This window comes from Eucalyptus grandis, chromosome 8 (genome assembly GCF_016545825.1).
Source record: "Eucalyptus grandis isolate ANBG69807.140 chromosome 8, ASM1654582v1, whole genome shotgun sequence".
In the NCBI taxonomy this organism is placed as follows: Eukaryota; Viridiplantae; Streptophyta; class Magnoliopsida; order Myrtales; family Myrtaceae; genus Eucalyptus; species Eucalyptus grandis.
This window is the reverse complement of record NC_052619.1, coordinates 54,711,148-54,730,010: the sequence shown is the minus strand read 5'-3', so window position 1 is coordinate 54,730,010 and position 18,863 is coordinate 54,711,148. Positions and strand designations below refer to the sequence as shown.

The following is an 18,863-nucleotide window of genomic DNA, read 5'->3' as shown; positions in this document are numbered from 1 at the left end:
CTGATTGAAACCACACATTGAAGTCAGTCTAAGACAGATGGAAGTACTGGCTCCTGCCTTTGAGAGCTCTCTTACCTTCCCACTGTTATGGACTGATTATCACCAGTCTAAGGTACCAAAGATCTGTCTATGCAATTGTTTTCATCTCTCTGTTCTTCCATCCCCTGTAATCAGTTTGCATATGAACAGTAATTTTCTGTGTTTTGTGTGGGATGATACGCTACCAATCCTTTGTCTTGTCATTAGGAACAACAGATCGGTCCATGAGATTTTAGGTTGCATTTCTGCCTTGTCCCTCCTCTACTTGTCTATATAAAGAAGAAAAGATCGTTCGGCAAGAAGTCATAATATCAGAGCTTGAATGTTGTTTTCGAAGAAGCACACGTTCTGGTGTGTGAACATTACATATGAAACTAGTGCTGCTTCGATTCCGACCTTTGAGGGAGGATCAGCTTGCACGGCCTGCGAATAATAATGGAGTGTTTTCTGTGAAATCTGTGTATCACTTCCCTAAAATTAGGCAGGAAAGATAGTGTAGGAAGTTCATGTAAATGGCGTGACTGCATTATGGTTTGGTGCCATGGGGGTTGAAATTAATCAGACAGAGAGGCTCACTAGCTTTGATCAGATGGCTTTTGGACATCTATCGGCATTGGAGAAGTATATGAAGGAAGCATAAAAGAAATGCGGATGCTTTTGAGGAAGGTGGGTTCGGTTGTTTGGCGTGATTGGAAAGAGAATGGTGAAGCTGTGTGAGACAAATCATAGAATGGCCCAATGTTGCTTTTACCTAGTAATCTGCGGCATACATAGGAGTAGATCAGATTACTTTGTGGCCAGGCCTTCCCATTCTCTTTAGAAAGATTACGCGGGCGAGACATCTCTGATGAGGAGAGCTCGAGAATTATGCGGGATGGACTCTGCATTTGGTTTAGTAGTCTCATTAAATCGTTTGCACAACTGGCAGTACTCAGAAAGATCTTATGACATAGGGATTGAGTTACAAAGAACATAGGCATCAAGACTATGCAGTAATCCTTTGTCCCACCGGATGAATACACTAGATCTTGATATTGCCCCTAGATCTGCACCAACTCACACATCCTGATGAATTCTTGAGCTTTTGAGGATCTTTCGGAGGTATCGAACGGTGTGAAATAGAAAAAGAATGGCTACAGCGCAGAGAAAAACAAACATGAAGAGCGCAGCCACTGGGATGGGTGCCGCTCCGTCTTCAGAATTCCTGTGCACGTGCAAGAAGGCCAGCATGGACCGGAGGTAAGTCAGCGCCGTGAAAATGATGGTCACCCACATTGTGGCCATCAGAATCCTCGTCAGAACCTTCTTCCCCAAGGGGAAGTCACTTATGAGCAAGAAGATCGTGCTAAGGGATGCAAGAAAAGAGATGGTGTTGTATGTCAAGAACATTGAGTAACCCTTTGGATCGTTTGCGGCCATTATCGATGTTCCTGCGAAGTGTAAGATCTTGCCTTGGTTGTCTTTGTGATCGTTGTCCCACACGCCGCAGGGAGGGCTAATGCCGGCTTGGTAAGCCATGGCTGCAATCACGGTGGCAGTTATCTGTCGTGAAGTGAAAGAAAGTTTTAGATTGAATGAAGAAATAGTGTTTCGACTATATTTATACATACGAAGATCATTGAGTCAAAGTTAGTCATTCCAACAAATCCACAAATTCAATTGATGGCTTTTCCTATATTTATGTAAATACTAGAGAATTGTAGCGAGCTCTCTATGGAAATAGAGCTCATGGATTAAATTATGAAAAAACTAAGTGTATGAATATATACATATATGAGAAAAAAAAAATTAAGATATTTCAAAATTTGAACGTCTTTTTATAAAGGTTGCTATTGTTGTTAGAAAGAAAATTAAAATCAATAACTAAAAGTGTGGAAAATAAAACACACTTATATTCTAGCCGATGAGGCTCGCCAATGTTGGGCAGCTCGCTCGACGCCGCTTAGTGTTGGCAAGGTCTCGAGCAAGGCCGAGCTCACCTAGCCGCCAATGAGGCTTGGCCGGCAATGCTCGGCCTTGCTAGGGATCGGCAATGCTCGATGAGGTTGCCGATCCTTGTCTGGCCGCTTGGTGGCAACCACCAAAGAGGAGGAATGAGAAGAAGAAAAAGGAAAAAAAAGAGAAAATATAATAAAATAATTTAAAAATTAAAAGAATTTAAAGTCTTACCAAACGCATTTCTATACTGGGAATAGAAATTTTGGACAGTTACTAGATGTCTTCAAATACTCATAAACTCATTCAAAGAACAAAATAAAAAAGAAATCATTTATAAATAGAAATTGTTTCTGAAAACAAAATTGTTACCAAACAGACTCCTCCAAGTCGTTGAGAATATTTGGAGAAGACAAAAGATTGAGTCTTTTGGAAATCCTCTTTACTTTATGTATTAGTATAGATATTTGAAGAAAATCACCCAATTGCTTCACATTTAGATTTTCTTGAGTACCATTACTTTCTTAAATATTCATCAACTTGTTTCATCTCCTCATTATTAGATTTCTTATATTACCCTCATGTGTTTTTTTTTTTTTATAATTATAAGCCATCTATTATTGTAACTACTCATCTTCTTTCTCTACATAGCTATTTAATTATGAGCAATTTAGTACATATGTAGAAAATATTTTTGAGAAAGCATAACTATTTATTTTCAACGACACAAATGATCATTTCTAGGAAAATAATTTTTGAATCATCCATTTTTCATGAAAGAAATAGAGAGTTTAAACTAATTAGCCTTGAGCTATGATCAATCTGATCTAAGTTTTCGGTAAATACTCCAAGACATCTAGCTAAAGCATTACCATCAGAGAATCGTGCTTCTTCTTGATCCATTTCTTGTGTTTGTCTTCCTCCCGCTTACTGATTTCACCCAATAAAGATAGTGGCGGAACCGCCTCTATTGGAGGAGTATTAGTGGAGGGAGTTGCTTGGTGAGTTGTTGATGCAGGGAATCTTATGGCTCTCAGAGCTCCAGCATGTATTAACAGTTCTCTCAATTCAATGACTTTGAAATCCTTCGAAAAATATTCCACTATATCCAGAGCAGAGAAGCCATTTCTATTCACTGTGTTCACATCCACTTCACTTCTTTGAAGCAGATATTTCACTGTCTACACAAAAAGATGAGCTTCTTATCAATTATAAAAGAAACAACGAACAAATATATTTCCTGCAAGTTTCTTCAATCGATAAATCCACTGAAGTTTGAACGCAGAAAACTTGAGTCTATAGAAAAATGAGAATGACCGGATTTTATCTTCACGAAATGTTCAATTGGAATGCGATATCTGATGTCATTGCAATTTGGAAGCAATTCGAAGCAAAAAGGATTACCTCTATTTGCTTGTTTGCTACGGCCAAATGCAAAATGGTATTACCCTCATCATCTTGAGCATTCACCAAATCGCCATCTCTCACCATCTCCACCAGGACTTTTAGAGTCTCCAAACGATTATGCCTCACTCCCAGATGGAGAGTGGTTTGGCCGTGGCTCAGCCTATGCTCGACCGCCTCTGGTCTCGCCTTCACTAGCTCTATCACGATGTTGATTTGGCCCTTCATTGTGGCTAGATGGAGTGGGGTCCTCCCATCTTCGTCATGGACAAGGCATGAAAGGGGGTCTGATTGTAACAATTCCCTCACTATTTCGACGTATCCGTTCGCAGATGCCAAGTGAAGAGGCGTACGTCCCTGCAAAGGTAAAGTGCTTGACTATGGAGCATTCTTATTGAGGGACATGTTCATGTGATCTATATATATTGCATTTTCAAATCAAATAGATCGAGCTGCTCAAATTCACCGGTGTATATAAGATCTTTTAGGTTGAATTAACTCGGAAACCCATGACTTGATTTTTGTCTGAATTTTGTTAATTTTCTTGAGACATATGATGGGTTTGATTTCTCACAGATCATGAAAACTGGAAAACGAAATACTACATTACATGTGCAAAATCTAATTTAACAAGCAAGATAGTCTGATATCAAACAACCACAACCAAGGTTTTTGCTTCGACATACCTGCGAGTCCAAGTCCATAGCCAAATCCCTTCTATGAGCCAAAAGAGCCTTGGCAAAAGGTACATGACCGAGCATGCAGGCCACATGCAATGGTGTCTTGTCGAAGCAAGTGACAGAAGCCCGAGCTAGGATGAGTCGGTCTTCTTGTAGCAACTGAGCTAACGACTCAACGCACCCACCAAGCGATGCTTCAGAGAGCCTCTTCTCTCGGCGTGCTCTTTCAGATGCTAAGGAAGCTTGTTGATGCAACTGCGCGGATGGCGACCTTCTTCTTGGGCTTGTGATCGATGACATTGTTCACAGCTTGGGTGAACTTGAAATCGCTCGGGTTAATCACCTAAAGCTTTCGGTCCACACACGATCTCTCTTTTTCTTTCACTAGATTGCATTTGAGTTGGAATGTCAAGGGTTGAGATTGTTAACCATATATAAGATGCTATAACGTGAGTCTTACATAGCATTTACATGCTGGAAAGAGCAAAGCAGCGACACAAACGCGTGGGATTAAAGAATATGTATGCATCTTGCTAAAAAAGAAGAGAATATTTATGCATGCTTCCACAATGTTGAAAAGTAAAGAGTTGAAAAGTAGTGTGGAATAATACAATGATGCAACTCGTATTCAACACAAATTCATCAAACCAAGAAGATCAGCACGCATTTAAGATCAACGAGACTTTCAACGAAAAGTGCAAGAAATTTCACTGATTTTACTAATTTAGATACATATATGTATGTATGTATGTATGTATGTGTGGGAAGTATCGCAACCTAAATTTGGGTTAGGTTAATTGATTTTTAAGTTTTAAGCTTAGACTTAACACTAGCTCTCCCAAACTCATGCCAATTCGCGACTTAGGTTTAAGTTTTTAACATGCAAGTGGATTTTATCTAGGAGTCGCCACTTATCAATTTATGGTAGGTTGATTAGACACCTAAGTAAAATAATGGGAATTATTTTACTCATATGAACCAGAGACTTTGGTATGGGGATTTGGTTACACTAATACTTCTCTAATGCCCTTTCGGAACCATTTCGTTTTATTTTCAAAAATGTTTTTACAAAGAGTTAAATCTATGTGATCATGTGAGTACACAAACCACCAATTTAACAAGAAAGCAATGAATATACGAGAATTACTTTATCTGCAAGGTTAATTCAAAATTCACATCAAAAGCTCTCATAATTTATCTAAGGATGCGTTTGGGAATCACTTTTGGGGAAAGTCTTTAGGAAAATACAAAGACCTTTGAGTTAAATGTGTTTTCCAAAATGCAAACTATGTTTGGCAAACTGTACTTTGAAAGGCCTCTCGTGAAATACTTTGAGCAAAATGGTGTTTGGGGAATTACATTTACAAAGGAGTTTTGAGGTAAAAAAATTATTAAAAGAAAAATTAAAAATAAATTGACCGGCAAAGGGCAGCGGCCACCGGCGACCTTCAGCGACCTCCGCGACCTCCAAAGACCCCGGATTTGGGCCGATGAGGTCGCGCGATGCCGTCGCGACCTTCGGCGACCCCGAATCTAGGTCGCGGGAGGCAGGTGCCGGTTGCGCAGGGTCGTGCGATCTATGCGCGTTGCCGGAGGTCGCACGACCTCTACGCATCACCGGAGGTCACGCGACCTCCGACGACCAGATTTGGCTGCGCAGAGGTCGCACGGTGAGGTCGCGTGACCTTGCGCGACCAGATTTGTTCGCCGAGGTCGCGCGACCTCGCCGCGACCAGATTTGGTCGCCGCAGTCACGCGACCAGATCTGGTCGCCGTGAGGTCGCGCGACCTCCGACGACCCAGATTTGGGTCGCCATGTGGACTCGTGAACTTCGCGAACCTCGCGGAGGTCGCCCAACCCCGAGGCTCGCGAGTCCCAAAGAAGATGAACAGTGCTCATACAAGGGCACGCATCGGAAAACAAAAAATTCTTGAGAACAATTTCAGGAAAAAAAAATGAACAGTGAGCTCCACCATGCCGAGAATGCTGAAAAGCTTTCAAAGTATTTGATTTTCCATTAAGAGACTTCGAAAGCCGGTTCCCAAACACCCATTTTTGAGCCCAAAGGGCTTTTGATGCCCAAAGCCCCTTCCAAAGTTACTGCCAAACGCACCATAAGTGGACCCAAAGACAATCATTAAATGACATTCATTTCATGAAATGATTCTAGATGACATGCACATAATATTTTTTGTGTTTTCTTAATAAATGTGCATTCTATCCTAGAGAATTAACTTATTCTATGATGATTTTTTTTTGTGGTACTTTTCATGAAATTCGAATTTAGTATTGTTAAATAATTAAACATGCAATTTAAATTAATGAAACGAAAATTTAACATCCTAAATTAATGTTTTTAGTACTTTTTAATTTCAAAAATTCAAAATAAATAAAATGCTTAATCTAAATGTGCAAATTACCGTAAAGCATGCAATATTCTGATATGAACCTAATCTACAAACATATTTTAGGATAAATAAAGCAATCAAAACGAGACAAGCACCATTCAGAATCATCAAAGATATTATCCATTGTTTGAATTTAGAAACGATATCTAATTAACTTAATTATTTCGCTAATAAAATCGATAAATTGATCTTAAGCCTTAAAGATCAAAATATTAATTTTATTCCCACGTGATTGATTAAAGCCTTACAAATGGAATAAAAAATTATATGCCGTTTCGAATTAGGAAATAAATCTTAAATGAGGATGTCTATCACTCCAAAATATTTAACTAGATATCAACACGCATCATATAGACAATGAAATACTCAAATCAACTTGGGATGAGAATTTCACCTAATCCGAAGGATATGATTTCCAAATTCAAACAGGGCAGCAGATCACGATCGATGATTCGGACAGCAATGACCGGCGATTCAGGGTGATATAAGACTGAGAAAGGACTACTGTCTCACCAGAAAGACCTGCAATAATAGAAATCGAAACAAAAGCAATAATGCTTGGACTCTTCGTACACCGAGGGAGATTAAAGAGAATTTCTGCTGAGTTGTATGTTATATCCTTGTCTTCAGGTGTCCATCTTTTCCTTGACCGTGCGCTGAGAAGTGGGCGTGCTTGAGTGCTTGCCCGGTTGTCCAGGTGCTCCGCTTCAGTTTCGCTTTGACCCAAGGAACAAATCTGCTCCCTTCGGTCTCCTCACTAATTCCCAAGTTTTGACTTACTAAACCCCCATGATCACGTTCTTTACTTGGCTTCGTGTTGCATATCGATGCCCCAAAACTTGCTTTCTCAATTGAAGGACTAACGGCACACCAATAATGGTGGTGGTGGCGTTTCGGGATGCAACGGTTGGACGTTGTCTGAAAGCTGGGACGTCGATTCTGGTTGCTCGAAGTGGACTCGGGGACAGCAAGTCGTAGCAAGTTCGGAGCAAGCACGCGTAGTGATGCCACGGATCGAACGAGGAAACCACACGTCGTTGCCTCAACACGCGACGCAAGGAAGTCGCTAGAAAATTTGGCACTCGCCTAATTTAAGCCCAGGAGCTCCGTTGATGGGAACCGTTTTGGCGACAAGCCGAGCGGTTTTTCTCTTTGCGGGTGACCTTCGTGTCTGCCCGATGAGAATCCAAAATCTCTTTCTTCAGTATTTGTCACCTATCCAGGGCTGGCTGACCACCTCTCTCTCACACGCTTTCTTCTCTTTATTTCGTGTAATGGCCATGTATGCAATTGTGTGGCCTCCCCTTTATATGCATGCACGAAGCCCCCCACTAAGGATAGAAAATGTGGTAAAATATCATAAAATCTTCGCTTTTGTTCTTCTTTCCTATCTGGGGTGCGCTCAAAATCTGTGACATTCATGTTTTCAAACGAAGAATATATCATGCCGTGTACGCTCCTTGCTCGATATATTGCATGAATATATAAACCGTCGACTAGCATATCATCCTTTCTTTTTATTCATTTTCATTGGTCAAATTTTCCTTTTATGCTCTTGAACGAATATCGACACAATATTTCTTTTGATCTTGTTCCGATTGTGAATTTTCCTCCAAATATTTGACGAAGATATTCATTTCTTGTTTGAAATAAAGAAATATCACATCGAAGAATAGAATGCCTTCATATCTATTAAGTTTAAAACCATTCGTTTGAATTCATCCACCATTGTCGACCCAATGTGAATGCAATAAATAAAAACAATGAATGTACATAAAATTATATGTTATGCAATTAATATTTTTTTTTGAGAGATAAAATTAACTCATAATTTTTTAATATGATAAATGACTAAACGGGTCGTCAAAATTTATGTGTCAACATGAAGGATATGATTAAGTGTGAGAGCGTGTTAATATTTTATCTCCGCATGCACACAATGCTCCATCTTTTCTATTATAATTTAGTTAAAGCATTGAAATTCATATAAAGTGAAGTTGAAAGAACTAGGCAACCGCTAAACCATTGATGTCAAAACCTATGTGCTTATCTGTTAGGCAGAACTAACAGTGCAAACCTTCAGGAAATCGCCCCTGCATCCTAAATGGGAATGCAAAGGTTCCGCGATGCCACCAAACCTCAAATGGGGTTTCACGGTTATTGACTCTTCCTTTCTTGTCTCCTGTACTCCCGACCATCTTCAATAACTTTTATTTATTTATTTATTTATTATTATTATTATGTAAGACCATCTTCAATAACTTGAACTCGCTGAAACGATGACTGCACCGATGGGAAAGGATCCGCTTCCTCTTTATTCACACGGATTAATGATTTGGATGGATATGACATCGAATGGAGGAACCAATAAGATGAAAGGGGATCTCATGCTTACACCGGCGTTGATATTGCGAGTACCATTTGGATAATCCTTTACATGTTCAATTTTTGGGTCGATTGCGTGTCATGTGATTGTTGGATGAGTTTGGCTAAAGATTAGAAGGCACTAAGGGAATACAGAATTTCCATCTACATACTTTCATAGGCACAAAGAATGTTCACACCTCGATAAGGATTCTTACGGCTAAAACGCCATTGTGGAGATTTTGGGTTCGCGTCTTACTCAGTCCTTAGTATCGATGGGGTATTTGGGAGGTTTAAGGTTTACTTATCTCAAATGGGCTCTTCTCATAGAAAGCGAGTGTTAAAATAATTAATATAAAGGAAAATGTTAAAGAATGCAGTTAGGGAAATATAAATTTGTATATTTGAAGTGACTTTTTCGAAATTTCGCGTTGCTCAATTTTCAGCATATGCTGATACGCTTTATTTTTTTTTATGGTTGGTGGTTTTAACTAGTGCCTCTGAGGTATTTTATTAACAAGACCCTTATAACATGGAGATTATCCGAATTACTTGAACAAAATTAAAGAAGTATCGTATTAACTCTGAGAAAAAAATGTCAAATAATGAAATTTAACAAATATCCTTACTCTTTAGCATTTACCTTTTTGTTAATTCTTCCGACACTCGCTTTTCCTATGACAAAGAGGCTCGTATTTGTTAAGTAAACCTTGAATACACAAAATGCCTTATTGATTTGATGGATCAGGCAAGAAGCGAGCGAAATCGAATGAATGACTCGCATATTTTGCAATCTCCTTTCTTCCCATGTTGAATCAAGCCTTATAAGTACACACTTGTATTTTCGTGTGGCAAGTTCACCAAATGATTACAAAATATTGTAGTTCCCATTTCAATTTATAGGAAGCTTAAAGGGGGCAAGTGCCTCCATTGGCCCCATGGTGAAGCCGTCCATGCTGACAAGACAAATTCAAGATGATGTCAACTGGAGTATTTTCTCTGTAGATGATATGGTGTTGGTAGGTGAAACCCATGCTGGAGCTAACCAGAAATCTGAACTTCGAAGGGAAACTTTGTTAACCTGAGGGTGTAAGTCTAGGAAGTATAGAAACTCAACGAAACCTCGAGAAAATTAGACATCATGGAGTACTGAGGACTGAATCCTTCCATCGACTTCGATCTAATTTGACAAAACTGGAGATCATGCGGACGGCACCTTGAGAATGCTTCGTAGAACATGACATTCAAGAGAAAAGGCAAGATTCGAAATCAATTAATGCGGGTAAAAGCAGGGACTGCCAACCAATCGAGGATAATATGAGAGGAGGTGGTTTGAGATGTTTTGATCATGTCGAACGGAAGACCTTTGGGTTGATGCCTTGGCGAAGATATGAGCGAGGAACGAAAACCATAGACAGGAGGGGTATTGGCACGAACTATTTAGAGCTCGTAGAAGATCTAATAAAAGATCAATGGTGGCGACTCGATAGGATTTCTATAACCGACAACAATAGCAGGACAGAAAGCTTCAAGCTTTAAAGATGTCCAGTGGATTTGGGTCAGTTGAGCAACTAATCCATCAGACAACTGGATAGCAGCTACTCAGGCTAGAGACCGAGTTTGTAGTGAGAGTTACAGTTCTAATGTTCCCTTATATCTGCAGTTTTTATTTGATGCTGATGTTGGAGGTAGTGCTGTATTTTCCATATGAATGAGAATTGCAGTATTTATGGCGAAAGACAGAACAAAATGTTTTGTTCCGAGCAGAATAAGTTCACGCTTTCATCAAGTGTCATCCTTTGTAACAATCGTTTGAGTCGGCTCTCTCTTTCATTTCATGCTAATTCGATCATGCGAAATATTGTCTTGAATAGTCTAATGAATTGAGTCTAGCAGAGATTTTAGCAAAAATTATTATGTCTGGCGGTGAGAAGTTACAGGGTACCGCACTTAAACAGAGTCGTGCTTCTAATTATCAAATGTGCTTGAATTTGTACAGTTTAATTGACATGGAATTTGATATTGCTAGTATAAGCACCTAGAGGGGGGTGAATAGGTGTAAAAATAATTTCTCGAGATACGAAAACAATACTGGGCAGACAATAGAAATGAAGTTCTTCTTTAGTTAACAAAACGAATTATGATCAAAGTAAAGCAGAGAGTAGGGAAGAGAAAATTGAATACAAGGTTTATAGTGGTTAGGCTTATTCCAAGCCTACGTCCACTCTTCGCACCGACAGCCCCACCTACTGGATTTCACTATGAACAAAAGAGATGTTACAAAGAATGCTTTCCTTGATTCCACAAAGTAGATATTCTACCACACTTCCTCAAGGTATCTCAAAATATAGTTTATCTTTTGCGTACAAGATTTCGCTCAGTAATTGAATTGACTAAGAATCAATGAGCTTCAGACTTTGGAATTCTTCTATCGTGCACCTTCTCGAACAACTGGAACATCTTCCTTTTATACTCCTTTATGCCATCATACATCTTGGCACTTACCAAAGGAATTCCTCCAATCTTCCCGTTGGACAGAATCAATTAGGAAGATCATTCGAGCTATTAAAGGAACATGTCGATAGCCCATCAATCCTGCTCGCCCATACAATCAGGATATCGGTTTCCATAACTATAACCTTCCAAGTATACATTGCCAATTATCGGATCCTTAATCAGTCTTGATTCGAATAAAGGAATCCGTTATGTCATATCCAGCCAAGAGATCTTCTCCACCGATAAGGCCAAATCCTTAATGAATCACTCGCCCGGGATAGCCTTTCTTCAAAGACAAGAAACCGTCAATGAGAATAGACTTTGAGTCTTGAGTCTGGCAGTCCGGAGGTCTTCAGACTTTAAATAGCAGAGTCTGCAAATCTTCAGACTAGACTGATGGAAACGTTTTGTCAGCTTCAAAATATTCCAGAAAGATTTCTCCAACAAAATTCTCAAGTCACAGATAGTAGATACACTCTACCTTGCATGAGGTTCGATCTCGTGCAACAGAGGCTTGAGATGGCAGCTTAATTGATCCCTCCATAGCAGAAATGTCTGGCAAGATAGATGTTTAACAACAGCTAGGAAGGGAAGGAAATAGAAAACTAGACAAACATTTCTAATCTCAGCATCAAATAATATTCAAACAAAGGAAACAATTATATAATGATTGTAGGAAATCCCATCCTGCACTACTAATTTATTTCCAGCCACCCTGAATCTCAACTGAGGACCAAAGTCCAGAATACTTCAATGCCGAGTGAAGATGGCCGAGTTGAGAGGACTGAGCCGTTCCTGAGCAGACCTGGCCGAACTGGCTGAAGCTCTCTTCGTCCAACAGTCATGTTCAACATTGTATAGAGAAGAAATTGCGGCAACTATAACCGCATATTGTCCTGATTTTGTACAAATTACAGAGGGAGATCATGCACGATTGCTCCAAGCGCCATATTAGTCTCTTCAATCGTTTACCATCCAAAGATTTCTCTAGCAGAATCCGTCTTACCCTCTCTTCAGGACAAATACTCTCTTATCAAACAGAAGTAGAAGAAAACAGAGCACCTCAAAACCCATCATCGACCCGCTCATCAGAATCACAAATTTTACACCTGTTGAACATGCCGCTGCTATTCATAGAACAAAGACCATTCAATTTACTCGATTGTCACACAGACCGTCACACTTGCTCATGCTTGTCTTCATCGTCTTCATCTGAATCCTTCTTCTCTTTCTTCTTCAGGTAACCCCACTTCCTCAGCACCCACACCCATAGCCTCACCACATTCCCCATTAACACCACCCCCATCAGGCACAGCCAGCACACCACTGACACGTCCGTCACGTCCTTCAGCACCCCCCGCATGTCAGCCGGTGATATGTTGCGCAGCGCTCCAAAGTAGGTGATCGCCTGCCCCGTGATCGCTAGCCACATGAGCGCCATCTGGGTCCACATCCAGCGTCCCCGCTTTATTGAAAGCTCGCTCAAGAGGAGCAGGATGATGTTGAGGGAGGACAGGAAGGCCAGTGGGTTGAAGATCATGAACTGTCCGTAGGCCATCCGCCGGATGTGGGCCATGATAGTGGTGCCCGCCATGTGCGGCTCCTTCACCGGGTTGCTGTTGGCATCGACCTTGTAGTCGTCCTGCCAGACGCCTCCCGGCAGCGTGGTCGCAACTTGGAACGCCACCATCGCTGAGGCCACCACCATTAGTGAATTTCTCCTGGCTCAGCCAATCGGCTTCCACCGGGGGTCTTCTTAGAGCACTCAGTTTCTTTGGTAGGGGTTTCCTTAAAGTACTCCGTTTCTTTGGCGGGGCTTTCTTGGTGGAGAGTGATGGGGAGTTTTTAGGTGATCTTGAGCTGGTGGTGTGGAAAGTCATTCTTGGTGGTGGGTCAAGAACTGGATCATAGTGACATGGAACTGATTGGATGTCCCTGAGGTGAAGCTCCTGAGCTTTGAAGGGATGTCTCAATTTCAAGAACTCTCGAGCCTCTGGGACCCTGCTCAAGAATGTCTAGTGCTGTGAGGCCACTTGAGTTTGGTGTGTTCACCTCGAGTCCTGGGATTGTAAGCAAGAACTTTTATCATCTACACAAAAACTTTTGGGGATAAATTCCCCAGTGCAAGATTACTAAAGTCCATGTTGCTGGCCTCAAGACTGATCCTGGGAAGAGAAAGGTCCGGGGAAGTTCAAACCAGCAACAATCTGGTTCCCGTTGGTTGCTCGCTAATGGAATGGGAAAGAGCAATAAGCATCCGTTTCTGAAGTCAAAGACTGCTTCTTCTATATCTACTGCCCCAGCAACAACTAAGGCACAGCCTGGTGACACATTGTGGAGCATCTCATCCCGTGTTCATGGAACTGGTGCTAAGTGGAAGGATTTGGCGGCTCTTAACCCAAACATATGCAACCCCCATATTATTCTCCCAAACAAAACAGTCAGGTTGCATTAAGTTGGGGGTGCGAAATGGAACTTCTTGAAAGAGGCTTGTTTTGCCAAGCTGGGTTGAGTGAAGTTTATGAGCTGCGCTAGTTGTGGGCTTGCTGACTGAAACCACGCATTGCTGTCGTCTAAGACAGATGAAAGTACTGGCTCCTGCCTTTGAGAGCTCTCTTACCTTCCCAATTGTTATAGACTGATTATCACCAGTCTAAGGTACAAAAGATCTGTCTATGCAATTGTTTTCATCACTCTGTTCTTCCATCCCCTGTAATCAGTTTGCATATGAACAGTAATTTTCTGTGTTTTGTGTGGGATGATACGCTACCAATCCTTTGTCCTGTGATTAGGAACAACAGATCGGTCCATGAGATTTTAGGTTGCATTTCTGCCTTGTCCCTCCTCTATTTGTCTATATAAAGAAGAAAAGATCGTTTGGCAAGAAGTCATAATATCAAAGCTTGAATGTTGTTTTGGAAGAAGCACACGTTCTGGTATGTGAACATTACATATGAAACTAGCGTTGCTTTGATTCCGACCTTTGAGGGAGGATCAGCTGGCATGGCCTGCGAATAATAATGGAGTGTTTTCTGTGAAATCTGTGTATCACTTCCTTAAAATTAGGCAAGAAAGATAGTGTAGAAAGTTAATGTAAATGGTGTGACTGCATTATGGTTTGGTGCCATGGGGTTGAAATTGATCAGACAGAGAGGCTCACTAGCTTTGATCAGATGGCTTTTGGACATCTATCAGCATTGGAGAAGAATATGAAGGAAGCATAAAAGAAGTGCGGATGCTTTTGAGGAAGGTGGGTTCGGTTGTTTGGTGTGATTGGAAAGAGAGTGTTGAAGCTGTGTGAGACAAATCATGGAATGGCCCACTGTTTCTTTTACCTACTAATTTTGCGGCATACATAGGAGTAGATCAGATTACTTTGTAGCCAGGCCTTCCCATTCTCTTTAGAAAGATTCGGCTATTAGGGTGAGACATCTCTAATGAGGAGAGCACGAGAATAATGCAAGATGGACTCTGCGTTTGGTTTAGTAGTTGCACAACTAGCGGTTCTCAGAATGATCTTATGACATAGGGATTAAGTTAGAAAGAACACAGGCATCAAGACTATGCAGTAATCCTTTGTCCCACCAGATGAATACACTAGATCTTGATATTGCCCCTAGATCTGCTGCACCCACTCACACATCCTAATATACACGTCTTGAGCTTTTGCGGATCTTTCGGAGGACGATCACGAGGTATCGAACGATGTGAACTAGAAAAAGAACGGCTACAGCGCAGAGCCAAACATACATGAAGACCTCAGCCCGTGGGATCCGTGATTGGGTGGTTGCTTGGGTGGGTGGGCTAGCTGCTTGGGTCGACGTCCTGTCTTCAAATTCCCTTTGCACGTTCAAGAAGGCCAGCATGGACTGGAGGTAAGTCAGCGCCGTGAAAATGATGGTCACCCACATTGTGGCCATCAGAATCCACATCAGAACCTTCTTCCCCAAGGGGAAGCCACTTATGAGCAAGAAGATCGTGCTAAGGGATGCAAGAAAAGAGATGGTGTTGTATGTCCAGAACATTGGGTAACCCTTCGGATCGTTTGCAGCCATTATCGGTGTTCCTGCGTAGTGTAAGATGGCGCCGTTGTTCTTGTCTTTCTGATCGTTGTCCCACACGCCGCCGGGAGGGCTAATGCCGGCTTGGTAAGCCATGGCTGCGATCACGATGGCAGTTATCTGTCGTGAATTGAAAGAAAGTTTTAGATTGTGAATAAATAAATAGTGTTTCGACTATATTTATACATAAGAAGATCATTGAGTCAAAGTTAGTCATTCCAACAAATGCACAAATTCAATTGATGGCTTTTCCTATATTTATGTAAATACTAGAAAATTGTAGCGAGCTCTCTACAGAAATAGAGCTCATTGATTAAATTATGAAAAAACTAAGTGTATGAAAATATACATATATGAGAAAAAAAATGAAGATATTTCGAAATTTGAATGCCTTTTTATAAAGGTTGCTATTGTTGTTAGAAACAAAATCAAAATCTAATAACTAAATGTGTGGAAAGTAAAACACGCTTATATTCTAGCCGTCGATGAGGCTCTCCCTCACTAGGCCACCATGAGGGCAACAAAGGTCTGAGCGAGGCCAAGCTCGCCTAGCCGCCAATGAGGCTCGGCTGGCAACACTTGGCCTTGCTAGGGGTTGGTGACGCTCCAACGAGGTTGCCGGCCCTTGTTTAGCCAGTTGGTGGCAAATGACCAAAGAGGAAGAAGGATAGGAAGAAAAAGGAAAAAAAAAAAGAAAAAGAGAAAAAATATAATAAAATTATTAGAAAATCAAAAGATATTCTAGATCACAAAAGAATTTAAACTCTTACCAAATGCATTTCTATACTAGAAATAGAAATTTTGGATAGTTACTAAATGTCTTCAAATACTCGAAACTCGTTTAAGGAACAAAAATAAAAAAATCATTTATATAAAAAATTGTTCTTGAAAACAAAATAGTTACCAAACAGATCCCAAGTCGTTGAGAATATTTTGAGAAGAAAAAGATTGAATCTTTTAGAAATCCTCTTTACTTTATGTATTAGTATAGATATTTAAAGAAAATCACCAAACTGCTTCACATTTAGATTTTCTTGAGTACCATTACTTTCTTAAATATTCATCAACTTGTTTCATCTCTTCTCACTATTAGATTTCTTATAATACCCTCTGTTTTTTTTTTTTAGGTGAAATTATAATACCCTCTGTTTTTTTCTTTTTAATCATAAGCCATCTATTATTGTAACTACTCATCTTCTTTCTCTACATAGCTATTTAATTACGAGCAATTTAGTACATATGTATAAAGCCTTTTTAACAAAACATAACTATTTATTTTAAGCGACACAAATGATCATTTTTAGAAAAATATTTTCTCAATCATCCATTTTTCATAAAATAAACATAAAGTTTAAATTAATTAACAGTGAGCTATGATGTTAATTGCAATAACATGATCGATCTGATTTAAGTTATCAACAAATACTCCAAGACATCTAGCTAAAGCATTACCATCAGAGAATCGCGCTTCTTCTTGATCCATTTCTTGTGTTTGTCTTCCTCCTGCTTCCTAATTTCACCCGATAAAGATGGTGGTAGACGCTACTCTACCGGAGGAGTATTGGTGGAGGGAGGTGCTACAAATGCTAGGTCAACTGTAACAGCTGAATTCTCCTCATTTGTGTTATCAACAACTGCTTGGTGAGTTGTTGATGTAGAGAATCTTATGGCTCTCAGAGCTCCAGCATGTTCTAACAGTTCGCTCAATTCAATGACTTTGAAATCCTTGGGAAAATCTTCCACTATATCCAAAGCAGAGAAGCCATTTCTATTCACTGTGTTCACATCCACTTCGCTTCTTTGAAGCAAATATTTCACTATCTGTACAAAAGGATGAGCTTCTTATCAATTATAAAAGAAACAACAAACAAAGATATTTCCTATAAGTTACTTTAATCGATAAATCCACTAAAGTTTGAATGCAGAAAGCTTGAGTCTATAGAAAATGAGAATGAGCTGGATTTTGTCTGCACAAAATGTTTAGTTGGAATGCAATATTTGACGTCATCACAATTTTGAAGCAATTCAAAGCAAAAAGGATTACCTCTATTTGCTTGTTTGCTGCGGCCAAATGCAAAATGGTATTACCCTCATCATCTTGAGCTTTCACCAAATCACCATCTCTCACATTCTCCACCAAGACTTTTAGAGCCTCCAAACGATTATGACTCACTCCCAGATGGAGAGCGGTTTGGCCGTGGCTCAGCTTGTGCTCGCCGCCTCCGGTCTCGCCTTCACCAACTCTATCACGATGTTGCTTCGGCCCTTCATCATGGCTAGATGAAGTGGGGTCCACCCATCTTCATCATGGACAAGGCATGCAAGGGGGTCTGATTGTAACAATTCCCTTTCTATTTCAATGTATCCGTTCGCAGATGCCCAATGAAGAGGCGTACGTCCCTGCAAAAGTGAAGTGCTTAGCTATGGAGCATTCTTATTGAGGGACATGTTCATATGATTTATATATATCGCATTTTCAAATCAAATAGACCAAGCTACTCAAATTTATTGGTGTTTGGAAGATCTTTCAGGCTGAATTAACCTAGAAATCTATAACTTGATTTTTGTTTGAATTTTGTTAATTTCCTTGAGATATATGATGGGTTTGATTTCTCAAAAAGATCATGAAAACTGGAAAAGAAAATGCTATATTATATGTGTAAAATCTAATTTGACAAGCAAAATAGTCTGATATATGTAGAGATATTCCATGAAAATATAGTTTATAAATTACTTTACACATGGCTAAAAACCTAAAACTTGCAAAAACCTAATCAAAAGAGTTGTGATTCCACCGATTATCTGGTTTGTGAAGATGACCGGGTTCAGTTTGATCTGACAAAAGGATATCAAACAACCACAATCAAGATTTTCACTTTGACATACCTGCAAGTCCAACTCCATAGCCAAATCCCTTTTATGAGCCAAAAGAGCCTTGGCAAAATGTACATGACCTTGCATACAGGCCACATGCAATGGAGTCCCATCAAAGCAAGTGACAGGAGCCCGAGCCAGGATGAGTCCGTCTTCTTGCAGCAACTGAGCTAACGACTCGACGCACCCGCCAAGCGACGCTTCATAGAGCCTCCTCTCTCGGTGGCTTCTTTCAAGTGCTGAGGAAGCCTGTTGATGCGATGGCGGGGACGGCGACCTCCTTCGCGGGCTTGTGATCGATGGCATTGTTCCCTGCTTGTGGGTGAACTCGAAATCGCTCGGGTTGATTATTTGGAGTGATTTTCCTCCTCTAATAAGTGGTGTTACTGTAAAATGCAGTTTTTTTTTTTTTTTTTTGTGAACTACTACTGTAATGTAATATGCAGTTGAAAAGTGAAAAAGTGGGATGATGATCCAGAACTTCACGCGGAGTTGACTTGTTGTTATTGATAATCTTAGCCGTTGGTTTGTGCTACGCGGATCATCGTACTCATTATTTAACGGCTGCGATGCAAGAAATGCCGACAAGCTACCAGTTCAT

General features: G+C 40.4%; 1 protein-coding gene across 1 annotated transcript; it reads right to left on the bottom strand.

Moving 5' to 3' along the window:
- Positions 1-1,095: 1,095 nt before the first annotated feature.
- Positions 1,096-18,604, bottom strand: LOC104428489 (ankyrin repeat-containing protein ITN1). The gene is made up of 4 exons (XM_039300137.1): positions 18,275-18,604; positions 3,379-3,735; positions 2,847-3,155; positions 1,096-1,581 (listed from the first exon to the last, which is right to left on the bottom strand). The coding sequence occupies exons 1-4, from the start codon at positions 18,566-18,568 to the stop codon at positions 1,096-1,098; spliced, it is 1,446 nt and encodes a 481-aa protein (XP_039156071.1). The 5' UTR covers positions 18,569-18,604.
- Between the last annotated feature and the right edge of the window lie 259 nt (positions 18,605-18,863).